Source organism: Dromiciops gliroides, chromosome 1 (assembly GCF_019393635.1).
Source record: "Dromiciops gliroides isolate mDroGli1 chromosome 1, mDroGli1.pri, whole genome shotgun sequence".
NCBI classification, from domain to species: Eukaryota; Metazoa; Chordata; class Mammalia; order Microbiotheria; family Microbiotheriidae; genus Dromiciops; species Dromiciops gliroides.
Window position 1 is genome coordinate 743,401,106 of NC_057861.1, and position 24,756 is coordinate 743,425,861.

The 24,756-nt window shown below is 39.4% G+C and overlaps 1 protein-coding gene across 1 annotated transcript in view; it reads left to right on the forward strand.

Annotated features, from left to right (window-relative positions):
• The window catches only part of LOC122735668 (probable C-mannosyltransferase DPY19L1), a 130,581-nt gene that overhangs the window by 22,544 nt on the left and 83,281 nt on the right, over positions 1-24,756 (forward strand). The window contains 4 exon segments of the mRNA XM_043977402.1: positions 363-500; positions 6,153-6,273; positions 14,156-14,249; positions 20,998-21,055. Coding sequence (XP_043833337.1) covers positions 363-500; positions 6,153-6,273; positions 14,156-14,249; positions 20,998-21,055 — 411 coding nt within the window.

Below are 24,756 nucleotides of genomic sequence, written 5' to 3' on the forward strand. Positions count from 1 at the left end.
GCCATCCCCTATAACACAAAAGTTAAAAAGAGGAAAAATAAGTTGAGCTAAACTAGCCAATATATAGAAAAAAGATGTATTATAATCTATAATGTTCCACATTCAAAGAAAGGGAGTCTGGCACCATTTTTCTAAAACTCTTTTAGAGTGTTTTCTTTACTTATATTTTTAGAACAAGCTTAAAAAGCGTGTCAAATGTTTGAATTCTTAAGTTCTCAGGAATTACTAGTGTAGAGAAGGTCATAAAATTAAATACTAGTCATGGTTAGTTTTCTGTCTATTTAAAAGAAAATAAAATTGAAGGAATTACATGTAGAATTTTAAAAGGTGAGAAAATGGTCAAATGTATGTGTCTATTTTAGGGACTTTACTATTCCTACTTCAAGACCATGATAGAAGCACCTTCATTTCTGAGAGGACTATGGATGACTATGAATGATAGACTTACTGAATTTCCTCTTGTGATTAATGCAGTGAAACGCTTTCATCTTTATCCAGAGGTGAGTAATTTTGGGGAAGAGAAGTCTAGTTTGCATAGTATATCTCTTTTGAAAATTGTGTTAAGTGAATGAATTGACACTGGACAAATTACAGAACAAATTGTACTTGATGGTTATTAGCTACATCCCTTGGAAACTTCTGTAAGGAGGAGGGGCACCTGAAGAAAGAAACATGGGAAATTGATCTGGAAACTAGACAAAGTGACTACAACAGGAACAGAGTCAGTTGTTGGGGACAGTGAATCTATGCAATGGCCAAGGGAGGGATGCAATTATGGGAGCAAGGAAGACTGCTTAGAAAGCACCCCAAGGGAGGAAATGCTGGCCATGAAAGAACATTCACAGACAATAGGAGGGTGTAGCCACCTCCCCACAGTGTGCAAACATTCAGAGCTGCCTTCTTGCAGTGTACAATTTCAGAAAAGTATTTGTAGAATTAAGAGTTAGTGACTGTTGGATTAACCTTTGTACTCAAAATCCCGTGTCAGAGTCTAGGTGAGGAGTTGCCTAAATTTCCTCTTAGTTTGCTCTGAAGAATTTTGTAATTTGAAGATAATCCTTCTTTGTTCTTAGCACTTTTTTCTGTCCTTATTTAAGAAACTTCCTATTTTTGTAGTTGAGGAAGGAAGGAATAGGACTATCCTTTTACTGTTGACCTTAAAGGGGCTCTAGCCCTGAACAGTTCTAGGATGGAGATTTATTCATTCATTCAGCAAATGAACATTCATTAATTTCTATCATGTGCTCAAAACTGCTAAGATGTCAAGAGGTATAGGAAAAAAAATGAGAAACATGTTTTTGTTTTTGAGAGTCTTAACATCTAATTTGTAAGGGATTCTGACGAAGTTCAATCCAAAAGTAAGTTCAATGTTAATGCATTCTTCAGTAGCTTCTTTAGTTGTACAGTGTTTTGTTTCAGATGTATCACAGACCTTTACCTGTTATTTAAGGTAAAAAATGAACATGAAAAGATTGGGAGCACAATGGAGGCATCTCCAGCCTAACTTATTTAAATAAGCTGCTGACTCTGAAAAATGGGAAACATTACAAAACAGACCATCACTGTTTTCTAAAGAAATTTAATGAATGTAAGTTAGTTACCACAATGAGGAAACCAGAAGGACCTATAAATTTCTTCTGCCACTCGATAGGATTTCAGAGAAATTTGGTAGCCAAAGGCATCGCCAGTTTAAAGTATAACTTTATTTGGGAAGTCTTTCTGAGGAGGATCATGAAAGATTATTAGCAATACTATCTCTGAAAACATCCTGAAGTGGCAGAGGAAAAAAAAAATCACGAGGTAATCCTTACACATATGGAGGACATCTGCCTTCGTTGCTTGAGAAGGAAACAGGATGATTTTTCTAATTCTCATCATAGGTATATCAGCACACGTTTTACCTAAAGTTCTGAAAATAAAAGATACTATTATATATATTTTTGACTAGTAAAAGTCTCCCAACAAGACATCTTATTCCTATGTTAAAATTATACAAAATTTCTTCAAAAATGTAACAGTAGAAAATATTTTGCTCTGATTTCCTCAGATTATTAGTATGAAGTTAGGCACAAAACACAGAGAAACAGGTTTACCAGAAGTCTGCAGTGGAAAATGGCTAACACAGAGTAAACTTGGAGCCAGGGATTCCCTGTAGATGATACACTCCTCTAGATGCCCTCTTCTTTTGAAGATAACATTATGGTGATTGCATCAAGCCCCAGAACATGGCAGAGCTTCCCAAATGGCCTCTCCAGTCACTCAAAATAAACAGGAAGAACCAAGTAGCTGAACTAGGCTATTATCAGCCATTGAATGGATGATCTATGAAGCTGATCCATTAGTGTGTGTATATATTGTATATAAAAAGTACATACATACAAATATTTGGGCTAGATTGTTCTTGGGAAATTGTGCAGTGCTTTTAGTGACTCTAGTGTTACTTTGGTCATCCTGTGTGACTCTAAGGTATGGAATACTTCATGGAGAGGTGTGTAGTAGTCAGGACTGGGCTGCAAGATAATATCTGCAGGATTTTTCAGAGAAGGTGATAGATGGTCATCAGAGATGTGTGTCTAGAAAGAACTGGGCCAGTAATGTTGTGATAGCCAGAGATGAACAGTGGACAGACAACTCCAGGGTGCCACTGGTATCCACCTAGAGCTGAGAAATCCAGGAAGTAGCCTCAAGTGTGTCCGTTTGAAAAAAAAGAGAGAACATCCATTGAAGAACTTTGCTGGGAGTTAACTTCTTTTTTTAAACATCTTTCACAGATTAAGTAGGAATTACTACCAAATAATAAAAAAAAGTAAATCGGTGCAAAATAATGTGATACCAACTGTATACATCATTACTGAGGAATAGAGATTGAGGGGTGGTCAGGAGCTATTGAGAACAATGTAAGCCTTAAACTGGTCCTTGAAGGAACGGTGAACTTAGAATATTAGAGAGCAGGGAAGTGAATTTTTGTTTGTTTTTTAGCTCAGGAGAAGAGGTAGGGATCAGTGGCGGAGAGCATCGTCAAAAACCAAGTGTGAGGTGCTGGTAAGCATGGGAGAGGAGCATTACTGGTGCTGGCAAACTGGCTTGTGTGAAGCAGGTTCCAGGCTGGGGTTTAGTGACAGCTGGAGAGATCCTTTCATTACTTTGGGGGATTTCTTGACTTTGCATGTCCATGGTGCTATCCTAGAAATCTGAGAAAGCATATATGCTTTTTTCATAGATTGTCCCACAGTATACTGAGACCTACACCCCATTAGAAAGTGTCTATCCAACGTGACAAAGTTTTGTTAAAAGTGAGAGGAACAAAACAGGAATCACGGAATGAATTAATATTAGCTCCTAAAATGAGTACATTCATCCTGAGTCACTTATAATCCCGAGTATTAGAGAACTCCTGGAGACCCTTTCTCACCAGGCCTGTCTTGGCTGGCTCATCTCTGCTTCTCAGAGGGGGAGAGCTTGATGTGAGTGCTATCCCCTTCTCCTTCCTTTTTTCTCCTTCAGTCGTTGAGTTCCTGGTTTCCAGGTCAGGCCGTCCTGTCTTTATGGAGTCATTGGATGCTTTCTAGTCAGTGAAAAATGTATCTTGTGCTATTCCGTCTCTCTCTGGGTGCTGCCCTTCTCTTTCACAGGCTCTACGCCCTCCTCCCTTTTCAAGTTATGTGTCACTGTCACTCATCTTTTCATGGTCCCTAGTTACCACCCCCACCAGTCATCTTCAATATTCCTTGGAGTAAATTCATATGGGGAAGGGAGGGACCAGAGGTAAGCACTTGAGTATCTGCTTCATCTGAATCACCGAACCTCAGCCGTGGAGGAAGCTCAGTTTACTATCTCCTTGAATCCTCTGACTGGGGAGACAACATTGTAAATAAGTAGATATAGACAAGATATCTATCTACAGCCAGAGTAGAGAGAAGGTAATCTCAGAGCTCAGGTGTTAGCGCTGACACACTGTCTTTCCCCAGACCCCTACTGGAAGCCTTTCAAGCTGGGTAGAAATGATGAGAGCTTACTTTCCTCTTATGTTGTCTAGAACTCAGCATCTCCACCTTTGTAGGATGAGGCAGAAAAGTGAGACTTTAGTTCTAATATTATACTCAGTTGTAAATAACTAATCTATTTAAATTGACTTTTAAAGTTTTACCATTGAATGCTAGAAACTTACAAAGTTATCTTTACCAGAAAAATAAATGTGTGTATCTATGTATGTCTATATGTATGTTTACATATACATAGATACAGACACATATATAAATGTACACACATGTATTTATATTCTGTATATATATTTGCCTTAAGCTAAGGGATGAAGCTCTAGCCTGTTGTGTTTGAAATAGTGAGTGAAGGAAGTTTTGGAGGCCCCGGCTTTGGTGTCGGAAATTACAAACTGTGCCTTTGTCTGCCAGTGGAGAAGAGTGATCTTGCTCGTCTTCCTTGGAACTTCTGACATAGCTCTGGTTTTATAGACTTACAGGAAAGGAACATCTCAGTCATTCGAGGGTTGAGAGTGGGAAACATAATGCTATTGGTGTTGAGGCAGTTCAGTTTAGCTTGAATGGAAAACAAAATAAAAAAGAACGGTTTGATAGTGTCATCTGGTGTCCAGAAAATGGAGACTTCCATTTTTCTACCTTTTCATTGTAAAGGCAAAAATACTAGCCAGTGTTTTTGCTACTAGTAATGGGCCTAACCTTTTAAACTCTGGATAGTCAACCTTTTATTTTTTATATTTTGGGAACAGTTCTGGCTCTGTAATTTAATTGAAGGGAAAGCCCATCCACTGATGCACATCACCAACTTTTCTTTAACTTGGACTTTAATTCAGTTGTTTTGGGACACTTGAGTGGTTTAGTTACTTGCCCTTGATCTGTCAGAGGCAGACTTGGACCTAGGTCTTTAAACAACTCTAAGACCTCCCTCTACCACTATGCCACACACTACCTCCTAAATAATCATAGGGGCTAGCAAAAGCCTGCCTTCTGTATTCATTAGATTGGTAGTGACACTCAAGTGAGATAACAGGGTAATTGTAGTTGGGTTCTACAGCAGCTGAGTAGAGCCGATTGCAGAGCCACCAATGACATATTTAGGGCCAAAACTGTATTATCCTTCATTTTTGAGAACTTATCAGCCCTGATTTCTTGAGAACACCTCACTACCTATGCTTTATTTATTAAAGGTTCTAACTATTTAGGCTTTGATTAATAAACATTTTAATGTATGTTACTGGACTCTCAAACAATCATGCTATATTTAAAATGCAGATAGAACTTTTTTGTATAAAGATCAAAGACCATTTTTTTTTTGTGCCAGAGGACCCAAATGTGAAGCCATGAACTCCCTCCCCCTAAGATTCTGATATTTTCTTAATAATAACATCTTGCTTTATATATTACCTTCATTGTGAATTTATATCTACTGCTCTTTATTCTTTTATACTTTCAATTATCATTGATTCTTATCAGTTGGGCTTTTCCCTCTACCTACACATATTTCAGTTCCTCTATATTTCATGAGTTGCTGTTAATGAAAATTTCATCATCTGTTGGTGAACCTTTTGGAGGGGAATTTCTTTGCACTTGAGCTATACTGGATCTCAAAAGATTGACATTGAATTGCTGGGCTAATCATTGAAGCTTTTCTAGCCCATAAGACCAGCAGAGCTCATCTGCTGTCAGCAGAGTAAGAACCCATGGTTGTATCAGTGCCATGATGAGGCGTCAGAGTGAGCCTGTTAATATGAGGGTGGTCATTTATCCCATATTGTGAAGGATGTAGGTCATCTCTTGAAAATTATAATTATTGCTCTGGTTTTATAAGGTGCTTGATAGTTTACAACGTGTTTTCTTTTTTCACAATCCTATGAGGTAGGTAGTGCCATTACTAGAATCTCCATTTAGTTAAAGAGGAAATTGAGGCTTGGAGAGACTTGTCTATAGTCACATGTTAGTAACAGGTAACCAAGGTGGGAACCAAGGCCATCTGATTCTAAGTCGAATGTTCTTTTCATTCTGCTGTAAAATTTTCCTCCCATATCTAAGGACAGCATTTAAAATGGTTGAAACATCATGAAATGTTGCTTTGAGAAGAGGATATTTATAAGGTAGAATATCCTGTCCTTGGGTATCTCGACTCTTTTCTCCCCATAGGTAATCATAGCCTTCTGGTACCGCTTGTACACTGGAACAATGGACCTCACCGGCATTCAAACAAAGATGTGCTGGAATGTTTCCAGAGGACAAGGGCTTAATCCAGTCGAAAGCTGTGAAGGCAAGTTTTATCTAAGATACTACTTTGTTCTTATGGATATTATTAATAGTTTTGAATATGAATTAGTATGGCTGATTTGTTACATCAAAGAGGTCATTTTCCTGGCTGATTACCAGCATCCACACATCAACCCCTGAAAAGGACCTCCCCTAAGTTCAATTTCACCAACCTCCTTTTCCATTTTGCTCAGTGGAGCTTCTTGAATGATTTATTTGAAGGACAACCCAGACAATTGATGAACCAGGGTAAAAGAAGAAAAAAACTGGCGGCTCTCTCCATGATCTAACCGACTGTTAAAAACTTTCTACCCACATTCCCCCCTTTTGTTCCTCAAGAAACAAAATATTTCCTTGACGGAACAGTAAAAAGGATATAATAACTATTGCTAACTAATAATATGTGAACAACAATATAGAAAAGGAAGAGAGGAAAGTTTTGTCCAGAGGGGCGATTTTTTTTTTTTTGTCCTCATGAACCGACGCTTTGACATTAGTCTTGCAAAGGGAGAGCCTCTGCAGAGAATACATGTTACAGATAGTGTATATTATAACAGAAAGGAGATAGTAAAAACTAACAAAACATATAAAGTCTCTGAGTTCTCTTGTCTTCTTGAAGTGGTAAGATGTCATCAGGAGGAAACTGGATTCTGGACTCTGGTCTGGAATCGGTGCCTTTCAAAAGTCAAAACTGTCAATGATCAAATTAATAAATTCCATTACACCTATCACTCCATTTTGTCTGCAACAAGAACATGTGCATCTTTATCATAGTTTACTTGTTCTGTCAGAAAAGGAAAGGTATTGTGTTGTGACCTATTCTTGATGAAACTATCTGTCAGTTAGCTAATCTTCTGGATGTGAGGTGGTACCTCAGAGTTGCTTTCATTTGCATTTCTCTAATGATTAGTGATTTATAGAAATTTTTCATATGACTATAGGTATCTTTGATTTCTTCTTCTGAAAAATTGCCCTCTGCCTCATATACTATTGAGCATTTATCAATTGATCAATAGTCTCTTATTTTTATGAATAGCCTTAAGTTCCCTGTATATTTGAGAGTGAGGCCTTTATCAGAGAAACTTTGCTGTAAATCCTGCCCCCACTCCCCAGATTATCCTGCTTTCCCTTCTAATTTTGGCTACATTGATTTTACTTAGAATTTTATTTTCCCAAATTACATGTAAAAACAAATTTTAACATTGATTTTTTTAAAAGTATTTTATTATTTTCCAGTTACATATAAGGATAGTTTTTAACATTTGTTTTCACAGAATTTTTAGTTTCAAATTTTTTCTCCCACCCTCTCTTCCCTCCCTCCTCCCTGAGATGGAAAGCAGTCTAATATAGGTTAACATCAATTTTTAAAACTTTGTGTTCCAAATTCTCTTCCTCCCTCCCCACCTCCCCTTAAGAACTCAAGCAGTTCAATATGTTATACAAGTGTAGTCCTGCAAAACATTTCTACGTTAGTTAGGTTGTTGCACATAGCTTTTAAAAAAAACAATCCTAGTTGATTGATGAGCTCTTTATGGAGCCAGAATGGCTTCTTTCAGCAAATTCCCCCTTTTCCTTTTCATTGAAATTATTTCTTGTATATTAAGCCTTGAAAATTTTATTCATGGGACATTCTCATCTCTTGCTGCGTCATATTCTTTTTTTTAATTAGGTGTTGGCAATCCTTATCCATTCTCTAAACCTTTGCAGCATCCTTTCCTAAAATTGTCAGACCAGTCCTGACTCAACTCACAATTGTAATTTAGTGTTTACTGGCCCCCAAATGCTCATCGTCTGTACTCTAACAACTTGAAAATTCATCATGGGCATCTGGTCGTCCTGCTTCATTACTGTCCTCTTCTGATGGTGTTAGAATGGCACATTTCCCTAAATTCTGCATGACATGGAGACGGCTCATTTCATTGGCCCCTTTTCAGTCATTTTCCTTCACTTCTGCAAAAATGTTGGCCCTGGTGACCACACCCATTTACTTCAGTAATACTTTCTTTTTGGAAGTTAGTTGATCAGCAAGGATTTATTAAGCATCTCCTGGTTGCTGAGCACTTTGCTTAGCCTTAGGGTTAAAAGGACAAAAACAAATTCTTATTCATCTCCAGGAGCTTACATTCTCTCCGGGGAAATAAGACATGCAAAAATGTAAAACATGTTTACAAGGTAAATGTAAAGTTTTTTCAAGGTGGGAAGGTGATGCGTTAATAAGATCAAGATGGCCTCATGTAAGAAATGGCTTTTGACTTGAGCTTTGAGGCAGGCCTGCAAGAGAAGCTGTTGAAAAACCCAGAGATAGGAAAGGGAGTATTCTGTGTGAGCCGTTTGGCTGCAGGGTCACCGTGTGCAAGGGTGGAATACACAGTGATTCCTGGAGTGTGTCCTGAAAGCCAGATGGTGAAGGTTTTTGCCTAAGAAGTTTGTACTCAGTCCTGGAGGCCATTGGAGGCCACCAGAGCTTGTGGTGACCACACGGTAGCATATTTCGGCCTTGTGTTCTCCAAAGCTCTCCTTTTGGTCCTCTGCCATTCTCTGCCTGCCCCCTATACCAGGACTTCTTTACTTAGGTTCTGTAGATAGATTCCTCGTGGGTTAGAGATTAGAGATGTTAGGAGGTTCATGAACTTGGATGAAAAAAACCACCACAGCTCCTTTTTTTCCCCAGTACGATTTCTTTCCTTTGTAAGACTATATATTGTAGACATTTAAAAACATGATTCTGAGAAGGGGTCTGTAGGCTTCACCAGATTGCCAAAGGGACATAGCTTGCCAACAGGATGAGATTCCCTGTCCTAAAGGTAGCTTTAGCATATGAAAAAGCACTGTGGGGGCAGCTAGGTGGCGCAGTGGATAAAGCACCGGCCCTGGATTCAGGAGTACCTGAGTTCAAATCCGACCTCAGACACTTGACACTTACTAGCTGTGTGACCCTGGGCAAGTCACTTAACCCCCATTGCCCTGAAAAAAAAAAAAAAAGAAAAAGCACTGTGGATTGTCACAAAACCAGGGCTGGGGTTTGAGGAAAGCACTTCCTAACTGAAGGAGCTTTGGCAAGTCTCCTCAAGTAGCAGAGCCTCAGTTTTGTTTTTTTAAAATGTAAAATAGGGAGAATAATAGCTGCGTAGCCTACTCATAGGGTGGTTGTGAGTTCCAAATGAGCTTGTTTGTATAAAGCTTTCTGTAAACGGTAGAACACCATGTAGATGTCAACAAGTCAGCCTCAGATCTTCCACGAGGACCTCTCCAAGATGGCACCAGAGGCATGGCTCTAAACTTGGTGTCTCCTCGCAGCTTCAGTGTCCCACCGATAGCTCAAGTTAGCATAGACAGTCCTGGTCCTGCTCGGTCTCTCGTCTCTCCTTCTTCTGTTTGTGGTTCTGTCATTCACTTAATCTCCCCTGTTTATCACTTGGGATTATCTGAGACTTTTCAAGCCCTTGTTTTTCTTATACTTCTCACCACCTGTTAATGGTTCCTGTTAATGTTACAACAGTCTCCACACCTGCTCCTATCTCTTGATTTACTCTCGTCCAGACCTGTCATTTCATTGGGACAGTGTTCCCGGGGAGGGCACTAAGACTTCAAGGGACTTGCCTCAGGTCATGTGACCAGAGTGTGTCAGGGATGGGACTTCTGGACTATGCGGCCAGATCTCTGAGTGCCAGCTCCTCGATCCCTCTCTGATCTTAGGTTTATCCCTTTAGGACAGGCCTCCCTTGATGTTGTAATCATCTCTTCTTTGTGCCTCCACTCTCTTTCCTCTTGGATCTGTATTTCACATTGCTGCAAGATTAATTTTTTTTAATTAATTTTTACTGATATCTTTTTTCTATCACCTACATTTTCTGATAATACCCTTCTCCTCCCCTACAGAACAATCCTTCAGAGCAGAGAATAAAAGAGAGGCAAAAGCAGTTCAGCAAAACTACCGATGATATAGAAGTTGCCTGACACTGTGTGCAACATTCCATACCCATAGACTACTGCCTCTGCAAATTCTGTGTGGTCAGACTTGGTCGTTTTAAGTGTGATGATTAGAATCTAGTGTGTGTGTGTGTGTGTGTGTGTGTGTGTAAACTAGCTAGGAATTACTTATAAATTAGGAAGTTCAGCAACAGTTTAGGCTTTTAAGCATTTATTAAAGTGTATTAGAAGTTAGGAGAGAGAGAGAGTGAGAGAGCAAATGCATGTCTCTGAAAGAATGGAGAAACCCTATCTCCGATCTACACCTGGAGAGAGAAAAACAGCCCCTTCGCCTAGCCACCCGTGCTTCCAAAACGAAAGTCCCACTCGGTTCCCCTGGAAGCCCCCTGTCAAACAGGAAGAAGGGCAGTCCCCACACCCAGCTCCAAGCTAATTGGCTAGTCTCATTGAAGTCCATTGATTGACATGATTTAAGGCGGTCTATGAATAGAGGCAACTTCTGGGACAGGTCACCTCATGCTTTCTTGGTTCTCACATAAGTTTGTAGGATCTGGTTTCTATTGTTTTGCTTTTCCTTCAGAAACATCTTTTTTATGTATGTATGTCATTCCTCTCTTCAAAAATTTGTGATGAACTTTTCTACCTTCTTTGCTTGAGATTCCAGGCCTTTGGCAATCTGGCACTTCCCTGACATTTGGGCTTTATCTCATAGGGCTCCCCTCTGTTCTTTCTGTGCTCCAGCGAAGCTGGATTATTCTTTGTGCTCCTGCCTCTCCTTCCTTGTATTTGCTTACAGTTATTAGTATCTTGTCCCCCTACCAGACAGGAATGATGTCTCAGTGACATTGTCCCCAGTATCTAGTGCACTGCTCTGACCCTGCCACTGTATTTAAATGGTTTTCTCAAAGGATAACAGTGATTTTGTGTGATAGAGTGTGGGCTTGGAGTTAGGAAGACCTCCGGGTTCAAATCCTGCCTATAACACAAGATTTTTGACCCTGGCTTAACTTTCTCTGAGCATCAGTTTATTCATCTGTGAAATGGGGATAATAATAGGTAGTACCTATTTCACAAAGTTATTGTGATGATCTAATGAGATAATATATGTTAAAGAGCTTTGGAAACTTTATAGGGACTAAAGGAATGTCAGTTATTATCTCCTAATTGTTAAATCTGATGATCTTTTATTAGTTTTAACCTTGTTGACATTTCAGCAGCTTTGACACTAGTAACTTGACTAGAAATTTTCTGATTTCTGTAACACTCCTTTTTGCTCGTTTTCATCCCACCTCTCTTCATCTCGCTTTCTTTTCCTAAATCCTTATCTGTCTACTACCCTCTTAGCATGGGTGATCCCAAGGCTCTGTCTTGAGATCCTTGTCTCCCTCTTTCCTCACTTCTCACTTCCCTGTTGGTAATTGTATCTACTTCCATATGTCTGTTGTCATCTCCAGTGTAGATGAATCTCAGTTATATAGTAATAACTAATAATTATATGGCGCTTACCCTGTATCAGGTACCGTGCACAGCACTTTACAATTTTTACCCTGTGAGGTAGGTGCTGTGAATACCCACATTTTATACTGAGGCAACTGAGGCAAATAGAGATGAGGTGACTTGCCCGAGGTCAAAGTGGTAAGTGTCAGAGTCTGGCTGTCCCAAAAGTCATAGTAAAATTTTAAGTTTTACTATTTAAAAAAGTATCAAGATTTTTGGGACATGGTGTATTTATACCCACAGCCTTCATCTCTCCCACATTGTAGTCCTGTTATTTCCAAGTCTCTGCTGGAGTTCCATGCCCCTTCCAGACTTCCCATTTGCTGCATGAGAAGAGCATCATTCTTTAACATTAATCTCCTTTCTGCTCATACTACTCTCATCACTTCTCACCATCATGTCCGGAGCAGCCTCCTCATTGTTCTTTCTACCAGTGATGTGTCTATTTTCTAATCCATCCTGAACAGTGCTGCGAAATGCCTCCTTATTTTACAGAGGAGGAGACGGCTCCGGGGATTAAGTGACTTGCTGAAGGTCACGCATGCCATAAAGGGCAGAGCCAGGATTCAAACCAGAGGGATGTGGGTCCAAGTCCCTGATCCTTCCACTGTACCACCCTGCATCTTCTGCATGTGAAGATGGGACTCTCTTCCTCAGATGCCTCCTTTGGCTCCCCGTTGACACTAGAATGGATTATAAACACATTCAGAGCCCTCCACAGACTGGTGCCAGCCTTCATCTCCTGTCTTATTTCAACCAGCTTTCCCTTATGTGTCAGTCAAACTTGCTTTTACCTGTTTGCCCCTCCCTGCATTTTCATGGGATGTGTGAGAGTGCCAGTCCCACTTCATCTTCTCAGAATCTTGACCTTCAAGCCTGAGCTTGTCCTGTGAGGTCGGCCATGAAGCTCCCAGTTAGTTGTTTTGTCCTCAGTGCACTTTCTCGATGCTCTTTGTCTTAGCTATTCTTAGACCTTTTACTCTCTGCCTTGTATCATATGTGTTCATATTGATCTTCTCAGTAAAATAGAAATTCCTTGAGGAAAGAGAATATGAAATTTTTGTATCCTTGGTACCTAGTGCAGGGTCTGGCTAGACTTTGGTCTGATTAGAAAATGATGAGACCAGCTGGCTTTGAAGGCAATTGCAAAAGAGGAGTTTGTAAAATCTTTTGCACAATGGAAACAGTCAATGAGTTAATAGCCTTCCCCAGCAGGAGTAAAAAGGACACTTATTGATGTTGTGACATTAACAAAATGAGTTTTACTACATTATGGTCATATTTTCTGTTTCAAGACTAGCATGAATCCATGCTAGAAACACTACCCTGCTAGTCAATATTCCTAGCAGATTGATGAGTTCTTTCTGAATCCCGAACATGCTGCTTAGAGTGGCTTTGTTAACTTTTCTTTCCAAAGTTACCAGTGATCTAAGAACCAAATTTGATGATCTCTTCTCTTTCCTAAGCCTTTTCAGCCTGTCGGTTGTGCATGCCACTGTTGACCGTCTTTTTCTCCTGCATACTCGTTCCTAGCCAGGGTTTCATATCCTATCTGTTAAAATGCTCCTCAGACTCTTTGCTGGCTCATCATCCACATGCCTCATTTGTGGGTGTTGTCCAAGGTTTTGTTCGGAGGTGCCTCTCTTCCCCTTCAAATACTCTTTCTCTTGGTTGTGGCTTCAGGTCATTGCTGTGCTGATGACTGCCAGAACTAGGCATCCTGCTCGTCGTCACTGCATATTTCAGACTGGGTTTGCCAAAGACATCTCAAACTCACCATGTCTCAAATGGATTCATTATCTTTCCCCAAATGTTTTCACTTCTCTTGAAGGGACCGCCATCATCTGTCTTTCCAGTGTTGCAGGTTTATAATCTCAGCACCATCCTCTGTGCTTCACTTCCTTTCCACGTTTTTGGTGTTGGGAACAAAAGTACAAGGAATGACGCCATCCCTCCCCACAAGGAGCTTACACTCTGCAATCAGTTGCCAGATCTTGCCGTTTCTGTCTTAACATGTCTCACGTACAGCCTTTCTCTACTTCACACAGCTCCCTGTGTGGTTTGGGCTCCAATCAGCCCTGGATCTCTCGTAGCAGCTTCTTCCTGATTGGCCTTCCTGCTTCAGGTCTCTCTCACCACTGCCTTTTATTTTATACATTGGCCAGAGTAATCTTCCTTCAGTGCATATCTAACCAGGCAACTCCCCTGTTCAACTCTAGTGGCTTCCTGGGCTGTATATAAAAGTGTGTGCGCGCGCGTACACACACACACACACACACACACACACACACACACATTTTTGTTCTATCTTAATATAAAGTTAGCTCCTTGGGAGGAGGGATGGTCTTATTCTTGCTACTTTGATCCCCAGCATAGTGCCTGGCATATTATAAACACTTAATAAATAATTTTTAATTGTTTATTAACTACTTAGTACTGTGTTGTTGTTGTTTTTAAAGGACTGGGAGACCCTGCTTGCTTTTATATTGCTGTGATTTTTGTTTTAAATGGACTAATGATGACATTATTCTTCTTATATGGCACATACCTAAGGTAAGACTATTTAAAAGTTATTTCAAGTGGACTCGATTTTTATTTATTGATTAAATATTAAAAATGAGTCAATTTATAGCAGAGTAATAAATAAATTCACATATTTACAATGTGTAAGGAGAGCCTTAATACACAAAGGCTGACCACCAGGTGGTGGTTTTATTTGGGTTGCAGCAACTATTGAAATAACCTAATGAGATGAGTAGGGTTATGATTTAATCCCTGGTTAGATTGTCAATGATGTGAAGTTCTTTTTTTGGGGGGGTGAGGCAATGGGGGTTAAGTGACTTGCCCAGGGTCACACAGCAAGTAAATAAGTGTCAAATGTCTGAGGCCAGATTTGAACGCAGGTCCTCCTGACTCCAAGGCTGGTGCTTTATCCACTGTGCCACTTAGGTGCCCCCACATTCTTCATTCTTACAAAGACCTCCAGATCCACCAACACTTGATACTTTCCCAGGACAACTTCACTTCTCAGTCTTGACTCTAAAATTAATTAGTTCATTTCTCCACAGTCCTCTATTCTTGAATCTCTTTCTCCTCTTATTGCTTCCCATGTTTGAAGAAATATGAACCTTGGATTACTCCTACCTTCCCTTTCTTTTGCTCTTACTCATGTACTACCAAATAGACTTGCAAGAAATTGTGCAACCAAGGCAACTGGGTTATCTCATCTGGACCCTTGGTGCAGCAAGAAAGTCTTTTGTCCTCCTCCTAAATTTATTCTTTATTTCATTCTCCCAGAGACTATTTGAAATCTTCCTCTTCTGTCCTCAAGTCTTTCACAGAAATCCCTCCTCCCACCTTCTCCAACCTAGCTGACAACTCCTTAGTCTAATTTGCTTGTTAGTCATTCATTTTACAACTCCTAAGTGGGGACATGTCCTTAGCTTTCTCTATCTGTGTTTACTCACTTGGGGCCCCTCATCGATCTCCACTAGTTAACTTATCCCTATGCAGATGACCTCCCAATGTAGAGCTTCAGCCTTAGTTTCTCTCCGGCTCTAGTCATACCTGTTCAAGAAGCTTCAGCGACCTCTATCTGCCTTTAGGGTAAAATATTAACTCCTCTGTTGGTGTATAAAACTCTGGCTTCAGCCAGTGTTGCCAGGCTGATTATACATTAGCTTATCTCAGCAATCAATCAATGAATAAATATTTATTAAGCACTTACTATGGGCCAGGCACTGTGCTAGGTGCTTTACAGTCATTATCTCATTTGATGCTCACAAACAACCCTGGGAAGGAGGTATTAGTATCTCCATCTTACAGAGCAGAGATCTAAGGCAGACGAATGAAGTGATTTTAGCCCAGGGTTTTGAATGCGAGGTCTTCTTGACTCAGGGCCCCCTAGTTGGCTTCCATCCACTGTAGCACCTGGTTACCAAAAATAACTCAAGTAGCTAATTTGCTATTAGAAGAGATAACATGAGGGGGGCAGCTAGGTGGCGCAGTGGTTAAAGCACCGGCCCTCGGATTCAGGAGGACCTGAGTTAAAATCCGGCCTCAGGCACTTGACACACGAACTAGTGTGACCCTGGGGCAAGTCACTTAACCCCCCATTGCTTGCAAAAAAAAAAAAAGAAAGAAGAGATAACATGGTTATACATACCATTTCGATATATATAGATATGTACAAAATATGGATTTATAGAGGTCTATCACTTCTAACTTTTCTAAAATTCAGTTCCCCCTCAAACTTCCTTCTTAATTTATGATTAGGTTTATCTAGTTCTGAGAGGAGAAAGTTGAGGTTCCCAACTACCATGGTTCTTACTGTCTACTTCCTTCTATAATTACTATTTAATTTCTCCTTTGAAACTTTGGCTGTTATACTGTTTTGTTTATATGTTTAGTATTGCTGCATTTGTGTTCAGTGTATATGTATTCAGTAATTAATATTACTTTCATTGTCTATGCTTCCTTTAGGAAGATGTAGTTTTCTTCCTTATTCTCTTTTAATTAGGTCTTTTTTTTTTTAAATTTCAACATTTGTTTTTATAAGATTTTGAGTTCCAGATTTTTTCCCTCCCTTCCCTCCCCAATCTCCAGACAGAAAGCAATCTGATATGTTATATATGTACAATCACATTAAACATATTTCTACATTAGTCATGTTGTGAAGAGAAGAATCAGAAGAAAAGGGGAAAAACCTCAAAAAAGAAAAAAAAGTAGGAATAGTATGGCTCAATCTGCATTCAGATTCACAGTTCTTTTTTCCTGGATGTAGAGAGAATTTCCATCATGACGTCCCTTGGAATTGTCTTGGACCATTGTATTGTTGAGAAAGCTAAGTCTATCACAGCTGATCATCACATAATGTTGTTGTTACTGTGTACAGTGTTTTCCTGGTAATTAGATCTATCTTGCTTTTACTTTGTCTTGATCATGATCGCTACCTCTGTTTTTATAATTTTTTTTTTAATTAAGCAGAAATGTATTAGATTCTGCTCCAGACCTCCTTTACTTTTACTCTGTGCTTTTACTCTGTTTCTTTAGCAGCATATTGTAGGACTCTGGTTATATCCATTCTGCTCTCCATTTCCATTTAATGAGTGAGTTCATCCCATTCGCATTCATTATGATTACTGTAAATTTCCCTCTATTCTGTCCCTCCATTTATCCCTCTCTCTCCGCTTGCCACCTTTTACAAAGCTGTTGAGGTCTTTTTTTTCATCATGTTTGTCTTGTCACTCGTTCTTTTCCCAATTTTTCTTCTTACTCTAGCTTTCTTTCATTTGTTAAAATCTTTTTTTCAGCTCTTCCATAGAGATTATTTTTGGACATGAGACCAATTCACATTTTTCTTTGAATTTTTGCATATAATACTCCATCCTATTACTGTGCTTTCACACTCGTTGTTCCCCTCAGGCCTGGAATACACCCCCTCTCCTTAGCTCTGTCAGTTTGAATCCATTATTTCCTTCAAAATTCACCTCAAAATCTGCTTCTCATAACTCCTGATTCCTCCAAGGTTAGCATACCCTCCTCGCTCCATGACAATTTCCTTCTGTTTATTTCATATCGAGAGGCAACATAACAGAGTGGATTAAGTTTATGTCAAAGCCTCAAGGACTTGGGTTTTAATCCCACCCCAATTAAACACCTATGGCTGTGTGACCCTGAACAAGTTGCTTAACTTCTCCATGCTCCAGGCCATTCTCTAAGACTAAGAATTACAGAGTAAATATTCATTTGCCCATTTCCTGGGCAGAGCTTTCTCGCCCAGGGTTCTTTATGTCAATGACGTCACACACATGCACAGTCCCCATCTTGGGAGGGAGGAGCTAAGATAGCAGAATAAGGCAGGAACTCACCTGAACTCTCCCAAATTCACCTCCAGATAATTATAAAATAACACCTCAAAATGAATTATGAAAGAGCAGAACCAACAAAAGGATGGAATGAAACAATTTTCCAGCTCAAAACAACTTAGGTCAGCAGGAAAGGTCCTTAAGGTAAAAAGAGAGCTCAGTCCAGTGGAAGCAGCATCCAGGCAAGCCAGCATCAGGCCATGCCTCAGCAGGCCAGCAGTGAGGCCCCCTAAGCCCTATGCCAGAAGCTAGGGACAGTGCCCTCTCCACCCCAGGAGCAGAGCCCAGTCTTACCATAAACTGAAAAGTCATGAAGTAGGCTAGAAAATGAGAAAAAAAGAACCTAACCATAGAAAGTTACTATGGTGATGAGGAAAACCAAAACACAAACTCAGAAGAAGATAATGATATCAAAACATCTACATACAAAAGTTCAAAGAAAAATGTGAATTGGTCTCAGGCCCAAAAATAACTCTTGGAAGAGCTGAAAAAAGATTTTAAAAACCCTGAAAAAGGCACTATGATTAACACTGGGGATACAAAGAAAAGCACAAACAAAACAGGTTATTGTGAGAAGTTTAGAGCTGAAAAGGCTCTGTGGAGATCTGAATGAGGAAAGTGAAGCTCAGAAAGATCGTCAGCTGGCCAAGGGATTTGAAAACCTTTATCTTTAAGATAAGGATGTTGGGCTAGATGACTTCTAAGGTCTCTCAAATCGCTGAATTCAACTTTAGGGTTCTTTCCATTGTACTCTGCTGCCATCCTTTTTGTTTTCATGCAGTAAAATTTCTATTCTCTTTGTATCTTTGTCAACATAAAGCTATAGGAATCTGTTTTCTACAGTCAGACCCATCCCTTTTCATTAAATTTTGCTTTGTTATCAAAGGACTGTTAGCACTGCCCCCAACAAATTACAGCTAATCTTAGATTACTTTAGTTTAGCTTAATAGATGTAGAGGGAAAAATAAGACTTTTCTAGTAGACTTATACTAGATTTCCAGCACATGAGTAGAAAGAAAGCTAAAGGAAATCACAGAATCATGGTAGTTAAGAGTTGGAAGGGACCTGGGGGGCTGTGTAAGTTGAGAGGAGACACAGATGCAGAGATAGAAATGATAAGATTTGGTGCCTGATTAGATACGTGAGATGAGTTAGACTAAGCTTGTAAACCTGAATGACTGGGAAGATATTGCTGTCCTTGACCATAGTAGAACAGTGTGGAAGAAGTGTGGTTTGGGAGAGCAGGATAATAACTCTTCATGGCCATGTTGAGTTTGAGAAGTGTTCAGGACAGCTGCATTGAGAGGAAGCCATTAGATTTGGTGATTAGGATATTTTTGTTAACTTTGGAAAGAGCAGTTTCAGTTGATTAATGAAGTTGGAAGATGGACTTCAATGACTTAAGGGGGGACTAGGAAAACTAAGTGGAGGCCTTGAGTATAAATGACTTTTTCAAAAAGTTTGGTTGAGAAAAGAAGAGAGATGTGGGTCAATAGCCCATTCCATTGTTGGGTAGGTTTATGTAAAGCCTAAATCTTTGTTTCTTCAACTTTTATTGCTGCTGTCACTCTGGGCCCAAGGAGGACAAATATATGGGACATGACATATTTTGAAAATAAATTATGTTTAGAAATGTAAGAAAATAAAGGTGGTCTTGAAGAGCAGTAGTACAGTTGGGAGGCACTTCTTAAAGATGTCTGAATCATTTAACCAGTAGCATAAACATTGTAAACATAATCTATTTTCTTCTCTTATCAAACTTGAATTTTAAATTAGGTTTGAAGACAGTTAGAAAGCAAAGCTTCAGAAATTACTGGCAAAGGACAGATAAAGTAATTTGAAGGCATTATTCTATCCTCTGATGATCCCTTGCTGCCTTCATTCCCTGCCTACTCCTCCATAACAGTCAGACTTATTTTTTTGTTACTTCTTCTATAACCTGATTGCCTTAGGACACTTGGAATATATGTATGTGTGTGTATGTATATATGGCTAACCTAATTTGTCCTTGAAAAAAGTCCAAAAGAAGTCAGTGGAGATACTTCTATTTATGTAACCAAACTTCAGGTTACAAAATACTTTCCTTAAAAACAACCCTGAGGTGTAGGCAATGAAGTAGTATGGTTTTGTAGACAAGGGAAATTGAGGCACAGAGTGGTTATGTGACTTGTTGTATGGTCAGTCCACTAGTTAGGTGTCAGAGTTAGAAATCACATACAGTCCAGTTTCCAAGTTGAGCACGTTGCTTTCCTACCCAGTTTTTTAGCAGTGCAGGTAGAACTTATTTTGACAGGAATTTATAGTGATGAATGCAGAACCACCTCTAAGACATCCCAGGGGGATTTCCAGCATTTTAGATGGGATTTGGAGTTTGATCAGAATGTATTAATGTTATTGGTGAAACGATATGGTAGATAATGTTGTCAGATTAGCTTTATAATTATTAGAATAATCCAGATATGATAGAATCAATTGAATGTGAAAATTTTGACTCTTCATGAAACAGAATATTTGATTAATTGGCTTCTCTCTCCCTCTGAGCACATTTTGCCCAAGTGGTAGTCCATTTGACAAGCTGTGACTGTAAGGTAATGAGATTTTAAAAAACAACTCATCCATTGAAATTGTTACAGCACCTTGGGAGACTGTTAAAATATATTACAAAGGTCTCATTGCTCAAGACATTTCGAACTGGTTTGGGCATTGCTCTAAACAGAAGAGAACTTCAGTTCATGTTCTGTATCATACTTTTATAAAACACCAAAAATGTTCTTCATTTTACCTTATATAGCTGTATACATTATTTACATATCTACTAGACTTGAGTTCTTTCTAAGTTTTATCAGTTTAAAAACAAAAAATCTAACTCCACTTTCAAAGGATGACTGCGGATATGAAAAAGAATTTCCATGGATTTTGATGGCAGTTCAAAAGAAGGCATTCACAAAATGTTTTGTATTATTAGCATAAATATATAGCCTTACAAGGCGATTATTTTTAAAGGGGATAACACTTATTTATATCTTTCTGAATTCTATGTTTGTTTAAAAATAATTTACATATGTTTATAGTTTAACCTGTACATACAAATATTTTATATTTAAGCATTTTTATTAAATGTTGAATATTAAACCATTGATGGAATTTTGCATTTCAAGTATGTGTAAATATATTAATTCAGGCTAGAAATGTTAATCACCCCTGCTACTTTGAAATCTGTATTAAAATGAAATTATGTAAATTACTACTAATTGATTTACTTCTAATGTGTTTGACATAGTTTGTTTAGTAATATTTGTTTTTTGAAATTTAGAGAATTACATGTTTACTTTTACATGTGTTCTTTTAAATATGTATGATTTTTCAGAAATTATTTATGACAGTTTTCACATAAATTTACATAATTTTTATTCATATTCTTTTTCCCCCTGCAGTGGAAGTCAAGTTGGAGGTCTAATTACAGTACTGTGCTACTTTTTCAACCATGGAGAGGTTTGTTTTCAATAAATTAATTTTCATAATCTGGGTGAGGAATTTTCCAATTACATACTTCCCTAGAATATTTAAACATATTTTGGATTGAAAATTACAATTTCAATTATAAGTAAATCCTTGAAGGCAATTTAGAACTAACTTTTTAATATGATAATTTATTTTTCTAGCATATACTCTAAAATCTTACAGAACTTTCATTAAGACTATTTTATACATTATATACATTCTTATGCAGTAACACTAAATGCTGAGCTTAGAATATAAAATACAAGAGGAGCTTTAAAATGTGACAGCTCACTCCCACAGCATGCAATCCTTTTCAAACCAAAACCACAGCTAGACATTGAGGCTAGTCTTCTCTGTCTTTAAAGCATATATGCAAGAAGTTACTGCCAGAGATACAGATTGTTCTGCAATCAGCATAGGGTGTGGAAAGAAACATAGGTTATATCTCTGTCGGCACCCAGAAAATTTCTGTTTTTAGAAACAAATCTTTATTGTTAATTGATCGTTTTTTTAAGTCCCAAACTCCTACCATATCCTTACTACTGTCATATGGACCTTGCCAAGTGTTCATTGAATTTTGCCATTTTATTTAGAAAATTATATAGTAAAAGTAATTCATAATTATAGACAAAGGGCTAGGGAGCATAATCAGGAAAACTATCATTTGAAAAAGTCTCTAGATTTGTGGAATTTTTATGCATTTGGAGTGGTCTTAGAGTTCATCTATCTTGTTGAACTAACTCATTACAGGAAGAGGAGGAGCATCAGAGAGGGGCTGCGACTGGTATGAAGGGTCACATCAGTGATTTTAAACCTGGATACTAGAGCCCAGGTGACCTGACTCTAAGCCAAGTGTTCTGTCTATTACAAGATGGGTCGTCTCAGTCTTAGAGCCAATGTATTTAAGTATAGATTAAGCTAGACATTTAAAAAGCAGTGGCTGTTACCAGCCTGCCTTTGCCAACACATTCAGCTGTTATTTAGACATATGACTATTGCGTTCTGTTCATTGTTAAAGTTATAAGAGCAAAGTCCTCCAAAAGGGAAGGAGTAGGAGCATGGTTAATCCCCTTGTATATCAAAATCATGGTCATTTTAAGTCAACTTTGTGTAGGATATAAATGGTAGCAGTAGCTCTACAGAAGGGCCCAGCACTCAGAACATAGTAGGTTTTCAATGTCCCCTCAAAGTAGTAGAATCACACCATATCCTTAATATATATATATTTAAATTGGTTCGGGATAATGGAGAAAGGATGACACGAGAGAACATCATCTTGAAGCTGGGAGTTTGTTACTCATTAATAAACAATTAGAACAAAGTTGTTATAATTTAATAGAATTAGAAATGCTAGACTAGTGCAATCATTTCTTTCTGGGGCCTTTTTCCTTCTGGATCTCTGTTGTTTTTATAGTAGAGTACACTCCCTCTCCCAAACTGTTCTGTAGCTCTTCTTCAGAGTTGCCTAGGACAGAGATGGGGTAAATGACTTGCCAAGGGTCACACAGATAGGATATATTGGGGTGGCATTGTGAAGCCATCTTCCTAACCCCAAGGCTGGCACTTCCTACATGATAAGCTTGACATTTCAGTAGTGACAGAAGGTGTTAAGACAGCCACACAAAAGAGTCGAAGACCCGGAGTAGAAACGTTCCTTAGGATTGGATGAAAGAGAGAGAGGCTTTTATGCTGTTACTATCTTTCCTAGAGAAAACACTTGGGTTTCATTGATGTGGGCACTCCCTCTCCCATAGTGCCAATTGCAACATAGCTGGGGCCTTCAGTTTGATCCATGGCTGTGTCCTTCCATAATTAGAGCAATCGCCTTAGCATGCTGGCTGTCTGACTCTGACTCTTTGACCTTGCATGAATACCAGGGGTAACCCTTGAGCTGACCATCTGTTTATCTATCACTTTTAAAGCTGAGCTCCCTCTCTTTTCACTTATATTATCCTTACTGTTTGTGAGCCAGTTCTCACCCAGGGCTACTGTAGATATAATATGCTTCAGTCTGCTGAACTCATGGTGCACGTTCCCATTGCCTTTGGGGGTAATCCACAGCTTGGATTCTGCTGAGATTGTGTGAGCCTCTGGTTCATAAGCATTAGCAGGAGAGAATTCAGATGAAAGATAGACCAGGAAGCAGTTTGGCATCTTTGATAATTTCACTCATTCCCAGTGCAATTCAGTTCTCTTCCCTTTTCAATTTTGTGCCTAAATTATGCTCCATTGGCGGTGTTCAGTTGTGTACCAATGGGGTGTCAACCCAGCGAAATGTCATCCTTTGGGTAATATGAATTCATCATGGACTTTGTTTGGACAGGGAGGGTGGTCTCTTGAATGACTAGATTTAATTGAGGATAGGCTGTGACATTGCAGGGCCTTGCAGTCATAATGTCACCAGCAACCTAGAGCATCTGGAGAATCTCCCTTCTGTGTACATTCTTTACACTTTTCATGTCTGTTTGGGACTGAGCCTAAATGAGGTGGTTCCACCATGGTCCATAATGAGAATGGATCGGCAGGAGGACAGGCTTGAAGCTCTCCCCCAAATCCCTTCAGATAATGCCATATGGCAATACCTGGAGCAGCAGAACCCACAAAAGGATGGGGTGAGATTCTTTTCCAGCCAAAGACAGCTTAGAAGGTCGACATGAGGGGTCTGCTGTGCTGGGGCAGGAGTGGAACCCAACCCTGAGGTTGAGCCATCACAGATCCAGCCCCAGGCAGGCTGTGCCAGAGAAAGAGACCTCCAGAACCTCTGAATCAGCTGCAGCGCCAGCATCTTCTGGAACTAACTTCTCGGTCTGGTGAGAGGGCTGAGTGGTTGGCCAGGGGGAGATTACAGGGGTCTCTGTGGAGCTGAGGTGGAACTTGGTTGTTTTATTCCTGCTGGGAACCAGAAAGCAGCCTTGAGTGGCGGTGGCCCAGGTCGGGGAGGGACGTAGGCTCGTCAGAGCTAACAACCCAGCAAAACAAAAATGTTGTTTTCTGGTTGAAGAGCAAGTAGGCCTGGGGTTATTTTCAGACCAGAGCACAGGCCAGATGAGTGCAGAACTTGCCTCTTGGGGGCAGCTAGTTGGCGCAGTGGTAAGCACCGGCCCTGGATTCAGGAGGACCTGAGTTCAAATCCGCGCCTCAGACATTTGACAGACCTACTACTGTGTGACCTTGGGTAAGTCACTTAACCCTCATTGGCCCTGGCCCCTCCCCCCCTAAAAAGAGAGAGAGAGAACGAACTTGCCTCTTCTTAGAACTGTACCACCGGAACACCCTGAAGTCTTGGGACAGTGCAGCCTGGAAGAAGTGTCCCCACTTTAAAAAGGAGTTAAAAGTCAAATAAAGATAGCAAGATGAGCAGACAGATAAAAATACTGAACATAGGAAAGTTTCTTTAAGTGACAAGGAAGATTGAGGTGCACCCTCAAAAGAGAATAGGCAATATCAGGGCTCCTACATCCAAAGCTTCCAAGAAAAATATGAATGGGTCTCAGGCCATAGTGGCACTCAAAAAGGACTTTGAAGATAAAGAAATAGAGGAAAAAATGAGAGTGATGCAGGAAAGTCATGAGAAAAACGTCAACAGGTTGAAAAGCCAAATGGAAAAAGCTCTCAGAAGAAAATAATTGCCTAAGAATTAGGATTTAATGGAAGCTAGTGACTTGGTGAGAAACCAAGATACAATAAAGCAA